Genomic DNA, 18,127 nt, shown 5'->3' with positions numbered 1-18,127 from the left:
TTGTTCTTCATATGTTTGCTTTAGATTACTTGATATGTATCGATAAACCGTTCAGGACCCCCTAATATACAGGACCCTAATATACAGGACCCCCTAATATACAGGACCCTAATATACAGGACCCCCTAATATACAGGACCCTAGTATACAGGACCCTTGCTTCGGCTGCTGGTATTGGCCAGCTGCCAGTACTCCAATGAAGCTGTGGGAATCCACACGGGACTACATTTAGTTGTAAAGGTCAATTTTAACCATTTTGGCCAATGTTTTAAAACTTTACCAAACATCCATTTGTAGTGGCTGTCAACTTCCCCTAAACTATGGGGAATTTATTTAGACCAACACTGGTTCATGATGTACCAAGTAAATGCAGAAGCATAAAATGATAGAATGGCAGAGTTGGAAGGGACCTCCTGGGTCATTGGGACCTCCGGGGTCATCAGGTCCTCCGGGGTCATCAGGTCCTCCGGGGTCATCGGGTCCAACCCCCTGCTCAGTGCAGGATCACTAAATCATCCCAGACAGATGTCTGTCCTGCCTCTGAAGACTTCCATTGTAGGAGAACTCCCCACCTCTCGTGGCAACCTGTTCTACTCATTGGTCACCCTCACTGTCAGAAAGTGTTTTCTAATATCTAATTTGTGTTTCCACGCCTCTATATTAGACACATCTCAGCCCCTCCGTGTGCCCACAGAAATATTTGCATCAGCTAAGTGCTGGAGTACCGTACATTTCTGATAATATTTATGCCAGTTTCTGTTGTGAATTCTACATAGATCTCTCAGTCTGGGGAAGCCCCACCCCCTCACAAACCACGCCCCCTTTGGGCAAAGTGTCGCAGAGCAGCATAACACTCAAAATGTCAAACAATTTTTGCACAATCGGGCTTTGCACCAAATTTTGTTCCATTCCCCCCCCGAACAGTTTTGCTGATCCCCCCCCCCCCCCCCTCCTTGTCTCAGACCTGCTTGTTTAGTCGGACTCGTTGACGGTCGGATTCTTTGAGCAAACAATTCTATTTTCTAAGTTTATTATGTTCAGCTAAAATGCTATTAATTAATTGTGTCAGAGCAGCTAATCTTATGATATGCAGTGCACTGCCTGTTACATACGCTGTGATGCTGGGGGTATTCGGATAAGGCTGCTGGTTACACCGCCAAGTCTCCAAGGTCCCAAGTATTCTGCTAATGCGATCTATTAAAGGGGTATTCCGGTGAGTCACAGTGTAAGTTATATATGCTTCATGAGGCAATAACGTCATTTCGTTGTGCCTTCTGTTACAAAGCCGCAGACATGACTTTCCTGGGTGTCCATTGGTGTCCAATGGTTATGACCCCAACGCTCCGTTGTCTTACTGCACCGGCATATGCAGTGCCTTCAGAATCTGTAATGACGACAGTTTGTACAGCCATGCAGGCACACTCGTCAGTAACTGGCAGTGGGGCATTGTGGGAGATGTCGTTTTTGGCGCAGGTCAGCCAAAGAGGTCCTAGAGTTCAGTGGGATGATTTAGATGGACGTTTGGAATAATGGCAGTAAATGGAAATTTTAGGGAAATTTTGCAAATTTTGCCCAGTCTCCAGAATTCCCCTTTAAGGGCTGGTCATCCTATATATGTGCTGACTTATAAAGGGATCAGCTTCAAGTTGTTCCGTATGCTATGTAAGGAATGCCTTAGTATATATTGTTGCATTTGGAAAGTCCTTCATTCTTGAGGTCTTCAAAAAAGTGCTAAAATTGTATAAAAACCTTTGAGTTGTTGCACAACTATCATTTCACAACATATGGCTAAAGTGCAACGGAAGTGGGGGGGGGGGGGCTTATCCTGATCATAGTGACGTATCATGTAGTTATATGCTCTATATATACGTCTATTCTTATGCTACAGTATGAAGAAGGCAATCCAACCCTTACCAAATGTAATGTATGTTCTGCCATGATATGAGTATGGTACAAGCCTGTCTTCTCATACATCTAGGAGGCACCACGGAAGGATGTCACTGACTCCTCTGCCGAAGGACCCGGTAACTCTGCACTGAGCAGCCCTCTCCCATCTGGTACCCTGAAGAGACCGACAAGTTTAAGTCGTCATGCAAGTGCTGCAGGAATCCCCTTGTCTTCTCCCAGAAGCAAAGCCAGTAAACCAGCGGGAGCCCCGAGCCCTCCTGAAAGTGGGGAAGGACCCTTCATCGAAGTGGAGGACATCTCACAACTCCTTGGAGATGTAGCAAGGTTTGCTGAACGGCTTGAAAAGCTACGAGATGTGGTAATGGCAGACGGTAAGTGTTTTTGTAATTGGCCCCATAAGTATCACCTTCGGCAACCTATGTGATTGTGTCTTTTGGGGCTAATACTTGTAGATTAGTGAATGCTAGGAAGGTTGACTGATGGTCACTATATACAGTACATAGCACAAATGCTTCATAGCAGTCTTGTCTTTTCCTGCCTGCATACCTCCCCACCCCGCCCTGATTGAGCCCCCCCACCCGTGCACTGGAATGCACTGCGGAATAAGTTGGCGCTATACAAATAAAGATTATTATTGTTATCTTACGGTGATTCTCCACTAAACTACGAAGGCATTCAGTGGCGTCAGATATGAGGATTCACTTGAGAATTCACAAGGGAGAGTATGGTTTTCACCAGTTTCTCCTTAGCAATAATGGTCTGGACAAACGACTGGCAGATGACTGGGGTGCAAGTCCTTCCCCTTAGAATTCCCCAAACTTGATTGACACTAGAGCTCGCTCATCGCTACTGTTGATCATACAGAAGGTTCTGGTTGTCTATTGATAGATGCTTAGTTCTGAACCACAGGATGGAGTGGCATCAGTTGGCAGCACCCCAATTCTTTGTTTCCTTGTTGCTCTCCACTGATTGGTGCATGTTTGCTGGCACTGAAGGGAGCTTTATGGCTTGTACTAATGGGTAGTCTCATTGGAGCATTGTGGTGTATATTGGAGCTGGTACCAATGGATGTACTGATAACCATTATTCATAGGGGGAGTGCTATGAGTTGCTTATACTGCCATGTTATTGGTAATAGTGGACTTTGGTAAGTCCCTTTTATGAGGACACTTATGCATAGTACAGCTATTTCAGTCCTGTTGCTCGCACTCTTATGGGGTCAGTGTGGCTAGCTTCATTATGGTGGTATTTGGTAACGATTTCAGGGGAGACGCTGCACTATTATGGAGGCGCTGTAGTTGTTACTGTTGGGACATTGGGCTATGTGGACAGAACTTGAGATACTTGGGGCTTAGCATGCCCATGCATCTTATGGTCGTTAAGCCAACAGCTATGCCTCCCGCTTCTCCCTGCGCATGCATCTTATGGTCGTTAAGCCAACAGCTATGCCTCCCGCTTCTCCCTGCGCATGTATCTTATGGTCGTTAAGCCAACAGCTATGCCTCCCACTTCTCCCTGCGCATGCATCTTATGGTCGTTAAGCCAACAGCTCTGCCTCCCGGCTTTTCCCTGCGCATGCATCTTATGGTCGTTAAGCCAACAGCTATGCCTCCCGCTTCTCCCTGCGCATGCATCTTATGGTCGTTAAGCCAACAGCTATGCCTCACGGCTTCTCCCTGCGCATGCATCTTATGGTCGTTAAGCCAACAGCTATGCCTCCCACTTCTCCCTGCGCATGCATCTTATGGTCGTTAAGCCAACAGCTCTGCCTCCCGGCTTTTCCCTGCCCATGCATCTTATGGTCGTTAAGCCAACAGCTCTGCCTCCCGGCTTTTCCCTGCGCATGCATCTTATGGTCGTTAAGCCAACAGCTATGCCTCCCGGCTTCTCCCTGCCCATGCATCTTATGGTCGTTAAGCCAACAGCTCTGCCTCCCACTTCTCTCTGCGCATGCATCTTATGGTCGTTAAGCCAAAAGCTCTGCCTCCCGGCGTCTCCCTGCCCATGCATCTTATGGTCGTTAAGCCAACAGCTCTGCCTCCCGCTTCTCCCTGCGCATGCATCTTATGGTCGTTAAGCCAACAGCTATGCCTCCCGGCTTTTCCCTGCGCATGCATCTTATGGTCGTTAAGCCAACAGCTCTGCCTCCCGGCTTCTCCCTGCGCATGCATCTTATGGTCGTTAAGCCAACAGCTATGCCTCCCGGCTTCTCCCTGCACGTGTATATGGATCTCCAGGAGAACAAAAAGATCAGGCAGTAAAATTCAACATGGCCGATTCTTCTTTCCATTAACATCATCTGTCCATCAGCTGGTGCCACCGGCAGGTTCTGCTCTCTTTTCACCAATGTGTATGGGGGTCTTCACGCTACGAGAGGCTCTCTACCGGGTTAGCCTTGAGTGCCAACAGTGCTTGTCCCGAAGCTTATGCGTCTGTGGAAAGACTAAGTGAAGCTGCTCTGTGTTTCAGCCCACTGCGACTTACTTGCTCAGCTTGATTGTTGCCGATCCCAAAGGAGAAATGTCGTTTCCATATTATTTTCCATCTACTACACAACAAAAGTTTTGTTTATGGTTGAAGTTTATGATGCATGCTCTATGTAAATGAAGGTGCTTCTAACCTGATTGGCCACAAACCATCACATGGTCATGCCACGGGGTGCCAGGATGAGGGACGCATTCATTTACATCTTGCACACGATCTCAATCAGCACCCTGAAGAAGGATTCGAGGTCCGGCCACGCGGATGCAGCGCAGACCCTCGGGACGTCTCGGTGACAGACTCACTTGTACAGTATATTTTATATTCTTCATGCTATTAACTAACAAGGAATAAAAGTCAAATGTTTATAAAGGAGTTCCGATGTAAAAGAGAACAGCTGACATGTATAAAACAAAGGAACCGCTAGTACCTACCTCTTGTTTCTTCTTGGTGATGCAGCGCTGACCCGCGCCGTATCCCTCGGTGTCTGTTCACAAACGGGCAGCAATGATGCTTCGTACTGCTGGTAATCGCAGCAGCCAGTCGGTAGCTGCGCTAATCGTGTGGCGTATTCCTCGCATCACTGCGCCCATTGCTGGCTTCCTCCCAGTAATCTGACCGATCTCCCCAGCAATCTGACCGATCTCCCCAGCGATCTGACCGATCTCCCCAGCGATCTGACCGATCTTCCCAGCGATCTGACCGATCTCCCAGCGATCTGACCGATCTCCCCAGCGATCTGACCGATCTCCCCGGTAATCTAGCCGCGCTGGGTGGGGAGACGCCTTGGTGACTTTTCTTTTTAAACTATATATTCTTTAAAATGTTGCAACATTTCAGAGGAAGACCTACCTCTGTAACACGCGTGTGCGCCTGTTGGGGTGTCACGCTACATGTGTCTCAGGCAGCATAGATCTCCTGACAGGTTCCCTCGAAGCATCATTCATCAGCATCCTTATGATCATAAGTGATCCAAACCGTTACCTGAGTGCAGCAGAGTACAGGCTGCCACATTCTGTTGCTAGCTTTGTTCCGAACTGAAAACAACTATTTGCCTGTTACACCCCTAGAGGGTCCTGAGCAATTCACTGCCAATAACTACAAATGGCGGCGGTCATCTGACCCGCACACGTCATATAGCCCTGGTCCTTACCGAATGCCAGAAGGGGCATGACTTGCTGAGGTTGAATGATTAGTGCCATGATAAAGGGATTGTGTAAGTTAAACTATTCTTTTTACAAAACAGCTGGTCATGTTGAAAAATAATAATGGTGCTTCTAGTCGCCTGTCCCGGATCCCCCGCCACAACTCGGCATCCTGCAGCACTGTTGTGTGTACAACCTAACTGCAGCATGTGAATGGACCCGATGAGGAGAACATAAGCTATGGCGCTGGAGCTGCATAGATCTGGGATAGGTGAGGATCGGCGCCATTATTATTTTGCTGCATGGTCATCTGTTTTGCAGAATAAATATTTTGAGAACACATCCACTACATCAAGGCCTTTGACTGCGTCAACCATGACAAGCTATGGCGCCCCTACAAGAGCTGAGTGTTTCGGCACATCTAGTCAGCTGATAAAATCACTTTATACCAACCAAGAAGCCGCTGTGAGAACACAGTATGGGGACACAGATTGGTTTGGGATCGGCTATGGCGTCCAACAGGGCTGCATCCTCTCACCCTTCTTGTTTAACCTATAAGTGATCATGCAGAAAATGGACCTAGATGAATTGGAAATCAGGCTGCAAATAGGTGGCAGAAACATCAACAATCTCCATTCTGCGGATGACACAACTCTGCTTGCAGAAATAGAAACCGGTCTGAAGCCACCGATATGGAAGATTAAAGTGAAAAAATGGGCCTCTACCTGAATGTAAAGAAGACTAATATTATGGCAACTGCAAAAAATGGCCAAAATTGACAATGAGGCCATAGAATGCGTGCGAGACTTCATCTTCCTTGGTACACAAATTGACCAGGCTGGAGAATCTATGCCAGAGATAACACTTAGGATAGCAGTGGGGTGAAGCACGATGCTGAACATGGACAAAATCTGGAAAAGTAGGCATATCGTCATAGCAACTAAACGCAGGATAGTGCAAACCATCGTTATCCCCAGAGGCATGTATGGAGGTGAGAGCTGGACTGCGAGGGAAGCTGATAGGAGGAGGATTGATGTGTTTGAGCTGCTGCGTATGCCCTGGACAGCGAGAGGAACAAACAGAAAAGTCCTGAATCGTATAAGACCCAATATATCTCTGGAGGGCAAGATGACCAGACTCAGACTCATGGAAGCCAAAATGACCGGACTCAGGCTCACAGAGGACAACATGACCAAACTTGGACTCACAGAAGCCAAGATGACCGGGCCCAGGCTCACGGAGGACAAGATGACCAAACTCGGACTCACAGAGGCAAAGATGACCCTCCTCAGACTCACGGAGGACAAGATGACTAAACTCGGACTCACGGATGTTGGCCATGTAATGCGAACAGAGTCACTAGAAAAATCTATAATGCTTGGACAGATCAGTGGCAAAAGAAGACCCGACCGCCAAAGGACAGGATGGCTGATACTGGCATGGATATCACACAACTGAAAGAAGCCATGCAAGACCAAAAAACATGGAGGGAGCTCACCTTTAGGGTCGCCGAGGGTTGTGGACGACTAAACAGCTAGCAACAACAAGTCCTATTCAGTTCTTTCCTATTCATCCTGGTTGGTTACTTTTATAGCAGTCTACCTTCACTTCTACTTTCTGGAAACAGTACCACTCTTGTCCACTGCCAGTGTCTAGTGTAACAGTAGGGCTGACCTGCAATACCAGTGTAGTGGCCCAGAGTTAACGGGGCCTCTCCATAATGTTATATGTTTGTCTTATGCAATTGTATTGTCAGTGTCTTCTATGTTGTATGCATTTGATGTGGATTGCACCTCTGCAGCACTGAATGGGTTAATGTCTGAGTTATGTCTGAGAAATGTATCATGTTGTATGTCATGTGACCTTGTGATATACAAGTGTTTTCAAGGTTTGAGAGAAGAGGTAGAGGGGAGCAGTGTTCTTCTGTGTTCTGCTATCCTGCTGGCCAGAGAGCACGAGTGAGCAAGTGAAGTCAGTGAGCCGAACAGACATTGGTCGATCTGTGTGTGAAGAATGGAGGAAGCTGAGCGATTTCCTACTGCGTGGCTTGAAATTATTCTACCTGGGATGTGCCGGTGAGGAAGGGATCGTTGCTTGGCGGATGAAGGAGAGTAAGTGTGAACCTGTAGAGAGTTGGAGAGAGAGAAAGAGAGTCGCTGTATCACACAGATAACTATGACTGTGGATTGTCCAGATAGCCCCGAGTATCCTCCCTGTCACACCACCTTCTCTTGTTGTATCTGTGCCAAATCTACTGTTGAACCGTGGGTGTTGTTATCAAGTTACAGTAAATAGACATTACCGACCATTCCTGGTTTGTCCTAAAAGTTATCCCTGTGTGTGGACTAAGTTATTGCCTACAACAATTGGTGATGTGGCATGGTTTCTTCCAGGGAGTAGTTCTATGCCACATCACCAATTTACTGCCAGCTTAACATCAGCCCATTACTTGCCAGATCACCAGCCTGTTGGCTGTTTTACCTCCCCACCTTCCCCCAGGCAATAGCGTTGCCGTTCAAAAACGGGACTACTTCCCAATGCAGATCATCTTGATTGCCTCATCCTTGGATAAATGCTGCAATTCTGCCTCACATTTCATCTAATCAGGATGAAAAACAATAAGGATCACATAAGTAATGCCTACACAAAGGACCATAGAAATAAGCCGCAATGCAACAGCTGGTGCCTGTGCCATCTTGGCAGTTATGTCAATGCCTAACACTAACCACGGAGATAATCGCAGTCTGACTCAACTCCCCCATGTCTCCTTTCTTCCCGAAGAGCCACCGTGACCCCCTTTATGGCTCCTTGTTCCCATTTTTTATGTCCCTCATTACTCTTAAGGGACGAACCTGCTATGCATATTGTCCCTGTACTCGACTAACCACCACCACACAACAAGAAGACACGCGGCATATTATTTACAGACAATACATCCAGGAGCCTGAGGTCAATCGTAACTATTGGATCCCTACAAAATGACTGGTCCACCATCTTCCACCTGGCTCTGAGGTGAGTTGGGCCATGCCTGCCACCTGACTCCTGTGCCTACCGCTATATGCACGAGGCATCACCAACCTGTTAGCTGGCTTAATATGGACCCCACTGAGAACTGCGCTGGTTCTGCCGTGCTTTCCTCTGAGCAGTAGTTGCAGTCTGCATCACCAGCTTACATCTACCCATTGCCATGTTGATAGCTTGGTTATTGGCTTAACAACCCCGAGGAAGCCCACCTGAAAGCTCATATGGCCCACCACAGGCAATAGTGCTGCCACTCAAAGCAGGACTTCTATGCCTGGAGGAAATCTTGATAGCTTTGTCTCAGGTTAAGTGCCACAATTTCTCCAGCAACCAGGTAGTTCTTCCCAGCTTTCCCTTACTTTTTTGCCTTAAGCCTCACTCGGACATCAACTCCCACCACTTCGCAGACTCTTATGCAAGGAGGTATTGGAAGTGTCCAGCCCCACGACTGAGAGCTGCATCCCATCCTTTTGGGCCTTTTAATTGGCTTTTGTATGACCTCTGCTGCTCCTCCTGCCTTTATGATAAGATGTCAGCGCTGTGATTGTTGTTTCCAGTTTTCCTAAATCTATTGGCTCCCTTTGATCTAGCACCCTAACCCTGGATGCTAGATCAGCCTTTAACGCCTGCCTGACTACAAAGGTGGTCGATGGGTCCTTTCTTTCGTAGAGCCTGGTAAAAAAAAGTCACAGCTACCATATTGGTGACTTTAGCTTTTTCCGAGCCTTCCGGCCTCATCTTACTGAGGAGCTTCCATAAGACCCTTGAAGTTTTTTCCCCCAAGTGCTTCTTTCAAGAGTTCACCGACCTTTTCCAATGCCGTCTGTAAGCTGTTCTTGTACTGGGTGCCAGGGAGTATTTGCGCATGAACAAGGGTTGTCTACCGGTCACACTTTCCATTGATTTTTTTTAACCTACCGCAGACCTCTATGGCAGTTTTCTGCATAACACAGACAGGGCAGGTCCTATCTTTTCTCAGGCGCAGGATTTGTGTACGCGAAACACCCTCATGTGAATGAGCCCATTGAAATCAATGGGTTCGCTTCGTCACATTTTGAGTACGTGTTTAGGCCCTTAATCTGAACTACAGGTCCAGGTCTTTTTGCTGTAAGATAAGAGTCTCGGATCACACCATCTTTTTTATGAATGCTGTGTCATAGCCTGCCCAACCTATTCCCCATGTAGGAAGTATGGGTCTGCCATCGGGTCTCTGTAACACTATAAGTTACCGCATTACTCTGGTTCTTTTCCTCATCCTCTCACTCAGTTGACAACTTGCTCAGGGTGCGTCTCTGCCCATGACGTGTCTTGATCCTTGCTTCTCTGATAGCCCATCACTGTCTCTCATGCCCTGTATGTTGGTCGGACTCCTGTAATTGGATGGGCTGGGCCAGTATCTTTCATCTGCATAATCCCTTTATTATTAGATTATTCCCCCCTGTTCTCTAATTGAGGCGCTGTTAACCCATAGGGTGGTTGAGCCTGTGACTGCGAGATACTCCAAGCATCCACTTGTATTTGATTGTATATGTGCAGGAATTAGGTGAGGAAATATGTTGGAATGAAGGGACCCCCAGGATCCCCTCTGATTGGGGGAAGAAGTCCCAAGGGAGGGGAGGAAAACTTTAGCCTTGCATAACCCCCATTGTGGATTTATCTGATGCCCGCTACACTGGTTAAGCTTTGCACGGGGTTAGTGTTGGGTCAAAAGGTGCGTTTATCCCATGAACATAATTGCATTGTCTGGGTAATGGTTGTTGCTATTAGCTCCACTATTTGTGCTGGTGCTACTGTTGGTGTTACCATAGGTGAGGCCTTGCCCTGCCGGATCCGATCCTCCAGCTGCAGCCGGCGTTTAGCAGTGTGACCGGCGGTCCTATTAGTCAGATTTATTTAGGCTTACAGACACTGCAATATATCCGTCCGTTCACATGATACATTTGGTAACGCATGCTGTCACATATCTGAAGGTCTGTCAAGTAGGACGTCACGGAGTGCGCTGGAGGACTTTCCGGCAAGTAAGCAGCAGCATGACACTGGAAGGTGAAGACATGAACTGAGACGGGCAGGTTTGTTAGACGCGGCAGAAGGGGGGCAGCTTCCTGAGGAAGATAGATTCTCATCTGACTCGTTTCCTGTTTACTCAGTTTTCAACCAAATGGGGAGGGGAGCGATTCTGGAGGTTTGTGGCCATGGACAAGTGACATTATAGGTCTTTGGAACTTGATGTCTTTTTTGTGGTTTACTAGTTAATGGGTTAAGGCCTGCAAGTCATCAGAAGTCACACACCGTTCAGTATTCTAATATGGACCGAGTGAAATCCTTTAAGTTTTTACCATATAATCATAGTAATAAACTTTTACTTAAAATTCATTGTGTGCAGAAAATATTTCTGCAACGTCCGAGCTGAGCGCGCCAAAGTGGGGGAGACCACGGGGATTGTAAGACGGTTGTCACGGGTGGCTCTAACCTCTCCCGATGGAATTAGAGAAAAACGGTAACTTGTGTAGTAATTTTGGGACCTCGCTAACCCTCGGGAAGACTGCTAAAGATGTTGTTTTCTCTCTTGTACGAACACCTTCTCCTTCTCCAGCACGACTCGCTGCAGCCAACCCTCTCACAACCCCTCTCCCCCAACGCCTACTCCAACTCCCCTCACTCACTCTCTCTCTGCCTCTTCTCTTTCTCTCAGTTCCCACACTTTTCTTCTCTCCTCCCACTTTGCATAGGGCCTCTCTTTGAATTCTTCCCGCCCTGGACTCTGCTCCAATCACTGTGAACTTGACAATTAGCCAATAGGCAACCAGCTAACACCAGAACAAAGGCTTAGGAGAGGGGGAGAAACAGGGTTTCTCCTACGTATGGCAGCTTCTATGTCCAAGGCAGGTGCATAGACAGGTGTGACAGGGCAGGTGTTAATGTGACTGTTCTGGAGGACCCACCAGGCCACTACATTTCCCCCCTACTTAAAAATTTCAGGGGACCAATACTTTTCGAAGTCACATTTCTGGATCGTAGTTACTTGCGAACCGGTATCAATCAAAGCAGGCCACATATAAAGTAACTTCCAGACGAGGGCCTACATATTTAGAAATCCTTTTCGGGTTGTGTGGACCTAGTATTTGTCCTTCCAGGGTACGGTCCTACTTCCCAGGGGTTGCCCGTTTAAACGAAAACATGAATTTACTTCACGTCCATACTGGCGACAATGTTCACAAAATGGCCGCAAGGGGCGTGGGTAACTTCCAGGTGACCGAGGCGGTCCCAGTGGTAACCAGCATTTGGGTAGTAAAGGCTGAGGCACCGGACGTGGTCTTTCAAGCTCACAAACTTGTCAACAAAGTGCAGTAACACTAGGAGTCAGCTCATCATCTGTCTCTACATTTCCAGCAGTGGGGCAAACATATCGTCGCTGGATCGTCGGCCTGTCACTCAGGAGATTAATCCCAGTCTTAGACTCCTCCCCCTCAACGGTCTCATACTTTGTACCCAGAATAGTAATAGCCAACTCTTTGAACTCTAAAAATGTATTGTTGGGGTGTTGCATCGACAACATGAGCCTCATTTAACGAGCCCTCAATAAATTGCTCTCTTGGCGCCTGATCAGCACTGGCGGCCTTTTTAGGATCAGCCCTTATTACGGCCTTCATGTCTTCCTGCAGGGACCATGCATACTCCCTTAACGTTCCACAAACTTCTGTCTCTTATTAAAGAAATGCTTCTTAATCTCAGCCATAGTATGTATATCAAAGATAGTTTGTAGCCTATCACAAATGTCCTCCACGGTCTTTTTGTGTTCGCGCGGCCATATTTTTATTTCACTGGCAGCGGCACCTTCTAATTGACCCATGAGAATTTCTATTTTTTTGTTCCGTTCCCAATGGATATAAGCGGAATACAGCTGCCATTTTTCCTCTAAATTCTGTCAGAGTGTGTCACTTGCCACTATATTTGGGTAGCCATGGCACTCCTAGACAGTATGGCATGGCTAGCGGCGTGAAACTAGAGGTGCTGGAAGCTACGGGGGTTGCATTTATAGGTGCTACAACAACTATTGCAGCAGTAGCGGCTGGAGTGACAACAACTGGCACATTAGTAACGACTGGCACAACAATCAGGAGGCTGGAACCGGCACACGTCATTGGGCGGAGCTACGCAATGATGCGTACAAGGGGGCGGAGCCAAAACGCCGATGCTTCCAAGACCAGCCAAAGGGAGAAGATCCATCTGCGCAAGCGTGTCTAAAAAAGCAAGAAGACACCGAAGTTAGACGGAACCATGGCAACGAGGACGCTAGCAATGGAGCAGGTAAGTGAATAACTTCTGTATGGCTCATATTTAATGCACGATGTATATTACAAAGTGCATTAATATGGCCATACAGAAGTGTATAGACCCACTTGCTTTCGCGAGACAACCCCTTTAAGACAATTCCCCACTCGTTTATCTAGCTGACGAGAGGAGTAAGATTTCAACAGAGTGTAGATGAAGTTGAAGGTAAGGTGGTCGCTAGACTAATCCTGACTTTTAGTTCACCGGGTAGCTTTAGACTCACTGTTTTAGTGGAAGATCGACCTCAGATATGCTTTCCTCCTCTCTGCTGTGGAACACCAAGGGAGCGGAAAGGGGCCTCGCTAACCCTCGGGAAGACTGGTAAAGGTGCTGCTTTCTCTCTTGTACGAACACCTTCTTCTTCTCCGACACGAATCGCTGCAGCCAACCCTCTCGCGACCGCCCTCCTCCAACGCCTACTCCAACTGCCCTCTCTTATCTTTTCTTCCAATCTCCCCACTATTCTGCTCTCCTCCCACTCTGCATAGGGCCTCTCTTTGAATTCTTCCCGCCCCGGACTCTGCTCCAATCACTTGAAACATGACAATTAGCCAATAGGCAACGCCAGAACAAAGGCTTAGAAGAGAGGGAGAAACAGGGTGTCTCCGATGTATGGCAGCTTCTATGCCCAAGGCAGGTGCATAGCCAGGTGTGACAGGACAGGTGTGGATGTGACTGTTCTGGAGGACCCGCCGAGCTATTACATTTCCATGTGCTCTCTTTCCTTTTCGCTGTGTTTAAGAGCGGCATGTTAATGTTGGGGCATCTAAACAATCCAAGCTTCACATTTGGGGCCATATTTTCATATAGCTTAAGGGGGCTTTGTTGAAAGAAATGCCGCCCCAAGACCGTAGTTGGCAAGAGTGGTCAGTCATCATGAACTGCCAAGAACACCATCCTTTATCCTGTTCTCCAGTCAAAAGTCTGACATGGGTCCAGTGAATGCCAGAATTAAAGGGCTCTATGGACCCCTGGGGGTACAATTCATGGATTCCTTTTATTAGAAACTTATCACAACTTTATAGGCAAATGCCACGGATTTAAGCCAAACTCTGTGTTTAGTTCTGTGATCGAGATAGCTTTGCTGGGATAGACGAGGATGCTCAAATACATCGATCTACTAAAACATAGCGACTTAAGCCCTTAAGTATATGGTCTCTACCCCTACCCCCTTATGCCCACGACGATGTGACCAACTCCATGTTTAATTGCAGGAATCGGCTTGTGTTATACAGAGACGGCTAATTCTAGGATGAACTACTTGATTGCGAACTGTAATGTATTCACATAGTATATAAGGCCGAAAAAACACACATGTCCATCCAGTTCAGCCTATTACCCCCAATGCTGATCTGTGGAAGTTAAAAGTGGAATTCTAGAGGTTGCTGTTTGTTTTCAGCACGTTCTGTAACATACGGAGTAATAGCCACTGTGATAATCCGGGACGACACGCCAGGGGTCATGTATGAATACAATTACACCACTTAGCTGGCCTACTTGTATTAGAAAATGGCCATCAGCATTAGCATCATATACACCACCTCGTATGAGCCATGAGCCATAGCTTTAGATTCTGATTGATGCTTCCAGTTCCAGCATCATCATATCAGTAGCAGTTGGATAGATCTCCGGCCCCAGAGCTCTGCTTGTCGTCCGGATACCAGCAGCGCTCACCAGGGCACATACCGCCTGCAACCTCGCCATCTTTCTTCCACGCAAAAGATATTTTTTAAAACGTGGCCCCGCAAGAGTAGGCAGTGGGCATGATCTGCCATGATGGTCGCTGGCCAAGTCTCCTCCAGTTTTCTTTTGATTTTCTTTTGTTTAAGGTGAATTTTTTACTTTTTCTTTCTAAGAAATTTGAGGCCTCCTTGTTTCTTGCTCTGGTTCCTCGCTGCTGTCTTCTATCACTCTTCGCCCATATTTACCACCGTTTCTCTGATGTTTTCTGTCTCTCTGTTGATGTTGCTCCTTATTTTTCGTCTCACCTCCATCTTCATCATGATGTTCCTTTATAATGTGGACCACAATCTGTGTTTTCTCCTCCCCTTCCCTCCTGATGGTGACCCTCTGCCGCCCTCCACTATCGCTCATTTTCCATAGATACATTTCTGTGGTTGCTTCGCCCCCTTCTACATTTCCTACTGGTGCCTGATGTTATTTACAATCATGTTGCCTGTAATCACGCTGTCAGCCCCGATAGTTTTTTTTCTCCTCCTACAATGTGCAAAATAAATTCTAATGAGATTGAAATCATCATCTGCGGTGGAATTCATTATAATGATCATGATTGTTCGTTCAGTCGCACTCGACCTTCGGTCGCTCCATGGATCAATGTTCTCCGAGTATTCCTGTCTTTCATGGCTTCTTTCAGTTCAGTGATTGACATGTTGGTGGTCACCTTGGTTGTATCTCGCCGTCTTTATCGTCCTGATCTTCTCCTTCCACTGACCTTGCCAAACATCAGTACTGTTTCCAGTGAGCTAGCACGCATCACATGTCCAAAAAGAGAGCCGCTGTTTGATGATTTTGGTTTGACGTGATCTAACACCACCTTGTTCATTCTCATGGCGGTCCAAGGTATCTGTAGCATTCTCCTCCAGCACCAGAGCACAAACACATCAATTTTCCTTCTGTCTGTGTTTCTGAGTGTCCAACTCTCGCAGCCATCAGTCATTATGGGAAAGACGATGCATTGACCAGTCTGGTTTGTGTTGCAATGCTAATATCCTTGCTTTTCCAGATCTTTTCCATTCCTTGCATTGTATTCCCACCAAGTGTAATCCGTCTCTTGATCTCGGGTCCAGATTGCCCGTTGCAATCGATTTTGGATCCAAGGAAGATGAAATCTTGGACCAACTCAACTTCTTCGTTGTTAGTTTTTATGTTCACTGTGCCGTTGCCTACCGCGGTCATGACTTTCGTTTTCTCGCTGTTGAAGTACAGTCCCATATGTTCGCTTTCCTTTTACACTCATTCGATAAGGTATTCCGGGTCCCTTTCATTTTCGGCCAGCAGGGTGGTGTCATCTGCAGATCGGAGGTTGTTCACATTTCTGCCACCTATTTTGACTCTGATTTCTGATTGGTCCAGATTGCGTCGCCTCATGATCGTTTCTGCGTATAGACTGAAAAGGACTGGTGATAGAATGCAGCCTCGCCGTACGCCTTTCTTGATCCCGAACCGATCCGTGTTTCCATAAGCCGTCCTGACTGTTGCTTTTTGGTTGATGTAAAGCGACCTTGTAAGCTGTTCAGTATGTTCTGGGACGCCCATTTGCTTCAGACACTTCTACAGATTGTCATGGTTGACACAGTCACATGCCTTGCTGTAGTCGATGAAACACATGTACACGTCCTGATGATACTCCCGGGTCTTCTCCATGATCCAGTGCAGGTTCACGATTTGGTCTCTGGTGCCTCGTCCTCTGCAGAAGCCAGCCTGAACGTCCAGCAGTTCCCGTTCAACAATTGTCGCAATGCGTTTTTGTATGATTTTTAGATGACTTTGCTCACATGCGGTATGAGAGCGATGGGGCGGTAACTGGAACATTCTTGAGCATCACCTTTTTTTTGGAAGTGTGACGAAGACAGATCTTGTCCAGTCTTTGGGCCACGATTTGGAGCTCCAGATCTTCTGACATACATTGGTTTGGATCTTGACTGACACTGGTTTGAGCAGTTCGGCTGGTATGTGATCAATGCCCGGAGCTTTCCTGTTTGGTAGTTGTTTCAGGGCCCATGTGACTCCTTCCTCCAGAATGCCCGGTTCTTGTTCTATAGAACCTGCTTCAGATCCAGCACCAAATGGTGCGTGTTTGGAGCAGGCTGTGCACTGTTGATCTGCAGCGAAACACCCGCTGTGGACATTCAACTGGAAATCAGCCCCATGTGGCTCCCGCCTTAGGGATCCAATGTGGCTCCAAGGTACTGAAGGATGCAACGATATTTTGGAATTTTCGTGGCCATATGAGGGCAGCTTTCTTGTGCGGCACCCTGTAATTCGTATTAGTATCAATTGCTGTACATATAATGTATTTTATAACTTTTAGGGATTTTTTGGGGCAGGACAGGGGGAAAAAAAACATTAGTTCTGCCACTGTTTTTTTTTCTTTACAGCATTCACCATGCGGTAAAATTGACAACTCTTTCCTACTGCTCAGTACAATGATACAAAAGTTTCTACTTTTTTTGTACAATAAAAACCCTTTTTTGGGGTGAATTATTTATTTTTGGCATCGCTACATTCAGAGACCTAAAGCATTCTTACTTTTCCATTAATGGTGCTGTGTAGGGCTTGTTTTTTGCATGATGAACCATAGTTTTTATTGGTACTATTTTGAGGTACATACAGCTTTTTAGCGCACTTTTATTGCTTTTTTGGGAGTCAAAATGAACAAAAACTGCATTTTGGTGTTTGTTTTTTATACAGTACATGTCATGTGTGATAAAAAGTACCTGCAATTTATTGTTCGGCAGCAATACTAAAAAACACTTTTATTTTAAAGGAAAGCCATGCAAAATAAGGGTTTTTAATATTAAGTTTTTTAAACTTAGATATATTTTTAACCTTTTTTTTTAGCTTTTTCTATGTGCCTGTAGAGGACGTGAACCTGCGATCTTGCTCAGATAATGCACTGCAATACTTCTGTATGCAGTATATCATTTCCAGCCATAGCAGAGCCATTTGGATTTTTTGTGAATAGAATGTTGCGATCTCCACAACCTTAGACAGCTTGTGAGTTTAATGGCGGTGTGATGTTACGGAGCTGCACACCAGTTTTGGTTTCGTGACCGCCATCGCCCTGTAGCCCTAGCCCTTGCAGAAAATAAAGATGGATAGAAGTTTTCGCTTGCTTGTAATCTGCGGTCTATTTGAGAATGCAGTTTGTTTAGATATTGTGGTTGTGATACCGGCTGTCGCTCGAGGCTTTCCTTCAGAAGTTGGAGATTTCAGCACTGCTTCCACCTGTAATTAGTTGTAGAGTACAAGAAATAAACAGTGGTGTACCTGTCATGTGGGTGCCGACCTCTAATGCAGTCCAACCAAAGGTCCCGTTCTCCGAGATAATTGTGGGGTGATAAGCGCCCAACATCCTACTGACTGCCGTCCAGCTATCACCCTATGCTTACACATCGGGTGGATGGAGGTGAAGTAAGCCGGGATCGCTCCAGCCCACCTCCATTCACAGTAAGGCCGGGTTCACACGGCCACGAGCGTAAAACTCTGTGTGGGTCATG

At 46.7% G+C, this 18,127-nt stretch overlaps 1 protein-coding gene across 2 annotated transcripts in view; it reads left to right on the top strand.

Annotated features, from left to right (window-relative positions):
* Nucleotides 1–18,127, top strand: part of ARHGAP45 (Rho GTPase activating protein 45) — a 92,760-nt gene that overhangs the window by 5,491 nt on the left and 69,142 nt on the right. For both annotated transcript variants that reach the window (XM_066604749.1, XM_066604747.1), the window contains exon 2: nucleotides 1,979–2,279. In XM_066604749.1, coding sequence (XP_066460846.1) covers nucleotides 1,979–2,279 — 301 coding nt within the window. The remainder of the gene's footprint in view (nucleotides 1–1,978; nucleotides 2,280–18,127) is intronic.

The sequence above is a fragment of the Eleutherodactylus coqui genome, chromosome 5 (genome assembly GCF_035609145.1).
Source record: "Eleutherodactylus coqui strain aEleCoq1 chromosome 5, aEleCoq1.hap1, whole genome shotgun sequence".
Lineage (NCBI taxonomy): Eukaryota > Metazoa > Chordata > Amphibia > Anura > Eleutherodactylidae > Eleutherodactylus > Eleutherodactylus coqui.
The sequence above is the reverse complement of the archived record's forward strand: the minus strand, read 5'-3'. Positions and strand labels throughout refer to the sequence as shown.